Raw genomic sequence first — 9,639 nt, 5'->3', positions numbered from 1 at the left:
TATCGCTTATGTCATGCCTTAAATTAGTTTAAAAAGACACGCCATATCTTAATGATCTCTTAAACATGTATGAAATTTAGCTTTAAGTCAATCCATATACCACTCGTTGTAGGTGACTCTGGGAGAAGTGATGGAAGATCACAACAACACCCATCACGTGCCCGGGAGTGCAAGACAGAGACATTGTTAGATTTTTTTTCATCGATTTAGTCAATCTAACTCAATATTCGAATGACATAATACCAATTTAGTAAAAGTTTTACCTTTGTTGGAAAGTACTATGATACCACTACACCAGATACTTCTGACGGTTTGGTTTTTCTAAACAACATTAGTCATTTGCTTCTAAGCCATGCTTCCAAATTGATTTTTCAATTTGATATAAGGTACAAAGTAAAGTTGATAGATTTCCCTATCTAAGTCATGGTGAAAACTGAAAAGTTAACAAGGTTGTTTAGAATCAACTGGATATTGCAAAAAACAAAGACATGTAAAATGATTAAATATACTTGGATTTATATGTTAAAATCACGAGGAATACTACAAAGTTATGCAACATCATTCAAGAAAAGCAAAGAATTAAATTTTCATCAAAATAGCTGTGGCACGTCATGGCATAGCAGCATACTATAGTTCTTTTCATCGACATCCTAGTTCAGCTCTCCCTTCATCATTGATGGACTTGTTTGTGCATAGTTTCTGGAGATCAATATAACCAATAATAGTGTCCTCAAAAACTGCCTTGTCCAGCTTAGCCTCGTCAAAGGTGGAGCCCGACAATACTGTGTTCTTAAATACAGCTCCTTCAAGATCAGCTTTCTCGAAGTTCACACGATCCAACACTGCATTTGAGAAGTCCACCCCTGTAAAATATCCCTGGATCATTGCTTTGTCTATGTGCCAAATAGAGTGAATCACAACTTGCAGGTTGACATATAATTTGGAACTATTCTATAAAATCTCCATAGACTCATCATGTTCATCTAGTTGTGGCAGAAAACAACACTTCGAACAATGATAATTATCAGAAACATCTCTTAATCGCCCAGTTAAACTAGTTTTGTGAAAGATAAATTAATGAAGGTAGTTTTATATGTTCTGCCATTCAAGCTTAGTAAATTACTGCTCTCAACAACAACGACAAAAGGAGGAGATACATTTGATAAATATAGATATATTGAAGAACTTGTATTCGGTCCCTAAAGGCTGACGAAGTGACACAGTAATCCAACGTTTGGTTGATTTTGCACAAGTGAAAAATGTTACCTTTAAAGCTGGCACCAGCAGCATAAGCCTTAGACATTATAACTTCTGTCATATCAGCACCATCAAACTTAGCATCTGACATGAGTGCTGCAGAGAGGGACTTCCCCTTGAGGTTGGATTTCTCATTTGTGAAATCACATTGCCGGAGATCTAATGGTTTATCGTATACACCATTTGCCTGACCAATTGTGTTGCCAATAAATGCACGCTCACAGCGATTGGGCTCAGTCGACAATGGGGGAAGTCTCTGCATGGAAAACATACAAATAAATCCTGTTTTACCACTCTCCTTTCAAACAAGGGCCTCCTTTAACTTTTGTTAGCTAATCTATCAGCAAAGGAAAACTCATCCATGAAATTTCCTCATTGGGCAAATTAGGAATTCAAAGCACATCAATTGCAACAACTTCTGTTTACATATGTAGTTTACATGATTACAACCAAATCAGGCAACCTGTAGAACCTAGAAATCAATTAATGATATGACCATTTTTTATGGATTGATAAAAATAAGTAGTAAAAATTAGATAAGATTCCTATATGCAATGTGTAGAATTAAATTAAAGATTTTCTGTAAGTGTTGAAATTTAAACAAAGTTTGAACCTGGGTAGCAGCAGTAACGGGAAATGCAGCAGAAGTAACAGCACAAGCTGCAAGAATACCACAGGCCACACCCTTCATTCCATTGAAACTGAAGAAAGCTCCCTTATTCGGATGAGATCCATCTAACTCAGCTACTCCTACAAAACAGGGGTAATCATTGTACCAACAAAAAATTAGTTATCTAAGATTCATGCGGAGATGAAGAGGTAAAACTGTATTTAGACAAGACATTGAGAAAATGGGTAAGCAAAAAAAGAGAGGAAGAGTAAGACCAGAGCAAGAAATAGTGAATGGAAGGGTGAAAGATGGGCGTTTGGTTGTGTAAGTGGGTATGCAGAAACCGTTTCGAGGGAGTGGAATTGAAACGTTGGCCATTGTTCTTGTCTCTTCTTCACTCTTCACTTCAGTTTTGAATCTTCCACACACCTCTCCGCCATTGCTTATCCGCGGATAAATATGTTACGTGGAATCACACGTGGCTCTACATCATTGCTTGTTCTTTTGAAACATTTATTTTATAATGACTTTCAAACTAATCAGAAATAGTTTCATAGTTCATGTACACGTTAACTAAATGAGATAAAATTAAAAAAATATATGTATTTTGAACTCTACATTTGTTGGACCTTCTTTCTAAATATTAAATTAATTAACTACTAGTTAAAATAAAATTTATAATGAATTCTAATATATATTATACTTTAACTAACATCTATGACAAGGAAGTATTTTAACATACGACGCATATTTTAGATTAATTATAAATATTTGGCTTAATACTATTTAAATTAAATTTTTTCGAAATGATTCTACTGTTTTTTAAATGTTTAATATAGTGTTAAAGATTGTAATTTGTGTTCAATTTAGTTTTTTTTTAGTGTGGATTAAATCGTTAACGGCCAACTGTCCAGTTGTGTAATACCCAAATGAGATGGCATTTAACTGTCCACGTGGACATTTTAAGGCAAAATGAGGTGGATTTATTGATTTTGAAAGTGTATTTCGGATATTAGGGTTTTTATTTTGAAAATTAAATTAAGGGTATTGAGGATGAAGCTGCCACGTGTCGAGGGCATTCGCTATTGAGATGATGGAAGTGTGTCAATGGTGGTCATGATTCTTTTTCTCTCTTGCGACGATGTTGGCTCAATGAAGAAGAAGATGAAGACGTTGCAACCTTGCCCTTGTGATGGATGTTGGTGGTCTTGCAGGTTGGTTGTGCTTTGAGTGGGTTTCTAATTTGGGAGTTTTTAGGTTGGTTGTGCTTCCTTGTAGGTTGATGAAAGCACGAGGGAGAAGCAGGTTCGCAAATATGGTGGCTCTTAGGCGCGATTGGGTTGAGGGTTTCGAACTTCTAGACTACGTCAATGGAAAAAGATGAACTCACGAAGACATCACGAATCGCAGCGGTGCTGTTTCTGGGTTTTGGGGGGGTTTTCTGGATTGAATTTGATGTAGGTTTCAGGTGCAATTGATGATGGCGGAAGTGCGCTTCGTGATGACTAATGCGAGGTTGATGGTGGAAGGAGATGATGATGGCACAACGACATGGTGTTGGCAATGGCGCTATGGTGGTAGCGCGAATTGGGAAGAAGATGATGGTGAAGGCGTATGATGAAGATGGTGGTGCGTGGAGGTGGTCGCAGCGGCGTCCTGATGATGGTCTTCTGAGTTGCATTTGTAGGTCTATGGTGATTGCGGTGGCAACCTGAGGGTTTAGGTGTGGCGGCGCTAGGGTTAGGTGGCTAGAGAGAAATTAGGGTTTCAGATTATTTTTGGGCTGAAGGTTGAAGAAGATGCTGACATGACATGACAATAGTTAAATACCATTTCATTTGGGTTTTGCACAGTTGGACAGTTGACAATTAAAGATTTAAACGGCGTCTACAAAAATGACTAAATTGAACACAAGTTCATGTTAAAAACAACAGGACCATTTTGAACAAACCTGACAAAAATTGGGATCATCAGTACTATTAAGCCTAATTATTTTATATCATGATATTATTTATAATTATTTATTTTTAAAATTGTTAAACTTTATAGATAAAATAAAGTAAAAAAAATAAAACTTTTAAAAGATTCTTAAAAATGTTTTATTGTTGATGCACAAATCCTAAAAATATTGAAATTGAAAAATAGCATGAAAAATTTTCTCATCTAATATGTTTTTTTTATATCATCTTTCTATATTTATTAGAAATTTTATTTTTATAATTAAATGAAATGAATATTTATCATAGGTTTAAACCTCTTTTTGGTCCCTAAGTTATGAGCGGATGTTCAGTTTAGTCACCGCTTTTAAAAATGTAAACCTTTGGTTCCTAAGTTATAAAAAATGTATCAAATGAGTCCTTTTTTGATGATATGGAATGGAGATGTTGGAGAATGATTTCACCTATTACACTCTCATGCAAATGCACATAACTTCTTCTTCAATTATATGCTCATGTCAACCTACTAAGTTACTCAAACCTAATCCCTTGGTGGAGAGAGCCTAGATTTACTCATTAAATCCCAATCCCTTGGCAACCTAACAAGTTCATTTGCATTAAGACTAGAGGTTTAAGACAACTAAAGGTCCAAGCTCTATCCCTAGACACTATTTCCTTTAGGTGTTTAGTCCAGTTCAAGGTTCACACAACATTTCCCAATATCAAGCAAACCCTAAAATCATGCTATGGTTGATCAAGTCACAACAAGCTTTAAGAGAAGGAAATAAACACTAGCAAATAATGAAAGAAGCTTGTATTCATTCAAAACAAGTGCATTTACAAGAGAGTTTCATTGTTTACATCATTCCCCAAAGAATTGAACTTAGCTCTCCATAGTCATAGAGAGCTTAAGCTTACAATGGAAGAAAATGGAAGAGATGGAGACCCAAGGAGGAAAAATGGAGAGTTCCAACTGCTCAAAACCAGCTCCCAAAGGTCCAAAAGTTTGCTTTCGTGCTTCAGCCACCAAGAAGATGGCACCCTCGTTGCATGAAAGCTTTAAATAGGTCTAGGATGCCATGTCAGCAAAAGTCACGCCCAGCCCCCCTCTTATGGGGCGCCCAGGCTCCAGGATTGCACAAGAACAGCGAGACAAAGGGTGCCCAAGTTCCAGGTTTAGGGTGAATCTGCGAATTAAAGGGTGCCCAGCCCCCTTTTGGGGCGCCCAGGTGCCAATTTTTGGCTGGAAATGCGAGTTGAAGGGCGCCCAACCCCCTTTTGGGGCACCCAGGCGCCAAGTTTGCAATGAAACTTCAAGAAATCTTGCTTTTGTAGCTCTTCCTTGGCTCTCACTCTTGATAGTTTGGATGCTCTTCCAAAGCACACACTTTCCTACAAAACTTGAGAAATTAGTGATGAAAACTTGCATGTGAAACCTAAGCTAAACTTATTCATAAAGTTATCTAAAAGAGAGAGTTAAGCATGTTTCAAGCTTCAAGAGAGTTGATTTGGTAAGAAAATTGCACCATAGATAATGGTAAGAATTACTGTTATCAACAACCCCGAACTTGAAACTTTGTTTGTCCTCAAGCAAAAAGGGTGACATGGCTCAGACAGACAATTCAATTCCAATGAGTCAACACTCAAGACAAGTAGAATTCAATCAAGCTTGCTCATCCTGGTAAAATCAATCTTGAGAAAATGAATTTTTGACAGAAAAAGTTTCAACCATGGTGCTCACAAAGCAAGAATCACAAGTATGTCAGGTTCTATGAAGGATCAACAAGCATGGCAAAAGTATTTTCCTTACTAACATGGAACCTTTCCTCACCAAAGAAATTGTTTCTCCCATGCTTTCTTATGGTGTATAAGGATGTGTGTTTCTCACTCTATCATCACAAGGTCACACAATTCAACTTTGCCTTTCATTTCTACCACAATGAATACATTCACCTGCAAGTTTGCATCACAAGGACTTCCAAGGCTTGAATTTTGGCTGGGCTAAGAAAGAGTTTTGGTGTTTCTAGATACAAAGCACCTTTAGCTAAGAGAGCATTCAAATCAGCACAACATAACATAATCCTCTCTTTTACTTCAAGCAATTGCAACCAATTCTCAATTCTCTTTCCAACTTTTCATCTATTGATTCTTTTTCTTGATCTTGTTCTTTTCTCTTCTTTTTCTTTGCATTTTGCTTTTCATTCTCCTTGTCATTTTTTCTTGTAACCTCAACCACCCCAAACTTAAACCATTTTCCTGTACCAAAATGAATGCTCTACTCAACTCAAGGTAAAGAAGTCAAAATTTTCTTTGTTGGTCTTAAGGTTCAAGGATGGGATCAATGTTTCTTTCCAGATTCGCAGGATTACAACAACTCTTGGGTTCAAAACTTAGACAAGATGGAAGAACAAGACGACCTTGATCATATGTAACATGCAAGTAATTGATTCACATAGAGAAAATTAGGCAAAATCAGTTGGGATTCCAAAGTGAGACCATTCAACAAAATTTCTAGGGCACAACATCTCATTGGGTTGCTTAGGTTTCCAAATTTGTTTTCAAACACAATGCCATGCAAATTGACCATAAGAAAAGCCAAACATAATCCCAAAGAATCGAGAGTAACCATAATCTAACTTCATATCTCAATCGTATCATCTCAAAGAAATCACATAGAAAGAGCAAGCACAAAAGATTTCCAAGATCACATGTAGTACTTGAGATCAAAACATTGTCATAAAACTATCCATCCAGCCAAGTTCAAAATTAAAAAGAGAAACTAAAACTAGAATTTAAAAGCTGAAATTAAAAACATGACAGAAATTTAAAAACGTTTCCAAAAATGCAATGTCCTGCTCCAAAAGCCTTAAGAGACACTATCATCACTGGCATCATCCTCATCAGATCATCCTCCTCCTCATCGTCATCAACCTCAATCTCAGCATCATCCTCTTCCTCATCAGTCCCATCCTCCTCCATCGCCTGTGCTCCGGCAGATGTGCCACCTCCTCCACTCGAATGGGCCCAGTCCCTAGGCCATGCAACCTAGGTGATAAAGTCTTCCGTAGAAATAAGCTGTCGGTCGGGAAAGCACGAAGCAAGACTCCTCAACATCACGAGCTCGCCTTTGTTCACCGAATCAAGCATGGCGTCGATCAATGCCAACTTCAACTCCATCATGTGGAAGGGATCGTGCGGGGCAAGCTGATTAACCTGTGCATGCTGAGGACGCCTATGAGGATGAGGAGGCTGGTCCGGCTGGGCTGGCATGTAGCGCCTATGGGGCCGAGGAGGCTGAGGAGCAGGAATGGGCAGGCCCTCCTCATCGAGCAAGCAGTACTGTGTGTAATAGGCTCGATCAATCGCGACCTCTGGAAAGGGGGAGTCAAAGTGTCGACCCCTGTAATCTCGCAAAGGTGAGCGATCAAAGAGGGATGCCCAAGTGGAGCCTTGGTATTAGCAGAGTGGGCACAATCAGTAATTGCCTGTGCAATGAACTGACCAGCATTGATCTGCCTGCCCTGAAGGATAAAGTAAAGAAGAACGATGCGACTGGTGGTGAGATCAGAGACATGAGAGCAAGGAGAGATGTTAGCGTGAATGAACGCCACCCAATATTTGCACACAGGGGTGAGGAACGAACGCTTGACATGGAGGGGCTGACCTTGTCTGTTTCTTTGAAAGTGGCCCCTAGGAACACACAAGACGCGCTCCACAACCGTGAAGTCAATGCCCTCAAACTCCGCCTTAATGGCGGTAACATACTCACAAGAAACTCTGCCCTCCGACCACTGGGTGTTGAGGAAAGTGTTGATGGTGACAACATCAAATGGGATCCGTCTGCCCCTGGCATAACTCATGAATGACTTTTCCTCACTAGAAAAGTGGTGAGTATTTGCATAAAACTCCTTCACTACTGCAATGCTAACAGGGGCAGGAAAAGTGAGGAGCCTGGTCCAATGCCTCCTTGACAACTCATAAGCAAATTAAGGTGCCTCGAGAATTAGCTGCTCAACCCACCTCTCCATAAGCAACTGGCGGTTTTGGACCACCTCAATGTGTTCCTCATGTCTTTAGGAGAGGAAAGTATGGTTGTGCACTTTTTGTTTCCTTTTCTTCCCCTTATCAATTTTAACAACAGCGGTTTTGATTCTTTTCGGACCAGAGGAAGAGGTTATTTTTGCACAAAAGATTGAACACAATTTCACCAAGTGAGAATAACCAAGACGAAGATGAAGCAATTGCAATAACATATTCAAGAGATGCACAAACATGAGCTCACAGGACATAAAACCCAGTGGAGAAACAGTGGAAACAAGAAACAGACATGCCGGAATAGGAAAATGTGAAACTAAAACCGAGAATTACAAAAGCAGGTCACATGTGGTGTGAGCAGGTAGCGCCTGGGCTCCCTCAATAGAGGGCGCTGAGCGCGAGTTGATGCAAAAAAGTTCTACAAGTTTTGTGAACTTCCCTGCTGGCCCAAGGTTAAGCCCTCACTCAATTCAGGTTCAATTTATCACACAGAGACATGATTCAAGTTTAATCCAAAACAACTAAACATCCCTAGAATCAAATATGGAGTCTATACTCAAAAACACTTAATCGCATTTTTCAATAAATTTGAGATGCACAACCATGGGCAATGACTGATGCAGAGAATGTTGCGAGACAACCCAAGTACCTGAAACATGCTTTGGCCAGTAACAACAATGCATGACAGCACGATGTAACAAAACAGAAATGAATGTGCACAAACAATTCAACGTCCAAACATGACAGATTATGCCCCTGTTGATATTACTCAATGAATCTCAAAACAACTATGGTTCAAACTAGAAGTTAGGATTCACTAATGCCCACCAAACATACAAGAGCATATATTGAATTTAACATAGAGAGAGTAAATCAACGTGACAGAGGTACCTACTTGAATTGGAGAAAAGAAGATTTGGAAGTTGCACGTGAAAGAAAGAATGAGGGTTTGGTAGGAAGTTGCAACAACACTCGAATGCAGCCCGTGAATGGTGAACAACGAGAGAAGCATATTGGTTTGAGTGAAGTGGTAGCCCCTTTGTTGAATGAAATGCAGCAAGGTTAGGGCTTCTTCGAGTGGTAAGTAAATAGAGAAGAAACGGGTTAAACGAAAGTGATGATGAAGTAACCGTAAAAGAGTGGAGAGGTGGGGGTGAGTGAAGCCGTGAGAGAATCGGTGACCGTGAGAGTGAAAGGTGAAGGGTGGTTGAGAGTAGGTGGTGGTCGTGAGATTGAAGAGTAAAGGTGGTGGACAATGGCCGTGAGTGAGAGAGCATGCCGCAAGCAAGATTGGGTGAGAGTGTGATTGATGAGATGGTTTTGGGTGGCTTGGGTGTGATGAGAAGTGTGGGTGAAAAAGTAGTAAAGAGAGAGTGAAGATTGGCACAAGGTTTGGCCGTGAGAGATTGGATGCGTGAGGAAGTGAAGAGTGGGAGAGAGTGAGAGTGCGGCACAAAGGAGAGAGTGAGGAGGAAGTGACGTAAGGGAGGCGCCTGGGCTTAGGGTTAGGTGGAATGAAATGGGCCACTTACTCTGCACTTCAACCCAATTTAGATTGACAATTTCTGCATATCGCGCACTCAGGCGCCCTTTGAGGGGCTTGAGCATGAATTCTGCAGAATTCAGCAACTGCAAAATTGCACAACTCACCCAATGATTTTTTTAATTTGACACTTCTTAGCACTCAATTCAGCCCAGATTAATGTATTTCCATTATACAAACTTGCTCAACACAAAAAGGGGTGAAATGGAGTGCTAGAATGACAAATCAAGTGCACATATCCAAGCTCTCTAATTCTA

General features: G+C 39.5%; 1 protein-coding gene across 1 annotated transcript; it reads right to left on the bottom strand.

The window, feature by feature from the left end:
* Positions 1-469: 469 nt before the first annotated feature.
* On the bottom strand, positions 470-2,306 carry LOC106775201 (thylakoid lumenal 17.4 kDa protein, chloroplastic). Its single transcript, XM_014662283.2, has 4 exons — positions 2,143-2,306; positions 1,871-2,007; positions 1,267-1,513; positions 470-863 (listed from the first exon to the last, which is right to left on the bottom strand). The coding sequence occupies exons 1-4, from the start codon at positions 2,243-2,245 to the stop codon at positions 640-642; spliced, it is 711 nt and encodes a 236-aa protein (XP_014517769.1). The 5' UTR covers positions 2,246-2,306; the 3' UTR covers positions 470-639.
* Positions 2,307-9,639: the final 7,333 nt, after the last annotated feature.

This window comes from Vigna radiata, chromosome 10 (assembly GCF_000741045.1).
Source record: "Vigna radiata var. radiata cultivar VC1973A chromosome 10, Vradiata_ver6, whole genome shotgun sequence".
Lineage (NCBI taxonomy): Eukaryota > Viridiplantae > Streptophyta > Magnoliopsida > Fabales > Fabaceae > Vigna > Vigna radiata.
Note: the sequence above shows the minus strand (reverse complement) of the source record. Positions and strands in the feature narration are given on the sequence as shown.

Excerpts from the sequence above, each read along its gene's own strand:
- LOC106775201 (XM_014662283.2), bottom strand. The coding sequence starts at position 2,245 with ATGGCCAACGTTTCAATTCCACTCCCTCGAAACGGTTTCTGCATACCC. Across the intron at positions 1,514-1,870 it reads CCGTTACTGCTGCTACCCAG|AGACTTCCCCCATTGTCGAC; the intron begins GTTCAAACTTTG and ends TTTTCCATGCAG. Across the intron at positions 864-1,266 it reads TGCTGGTGCCAGCTTTAAAG|GGGTGGACTTCTCAAATGCA; the intron begins GTAACATTTTTC and ends GATATTTTACAG.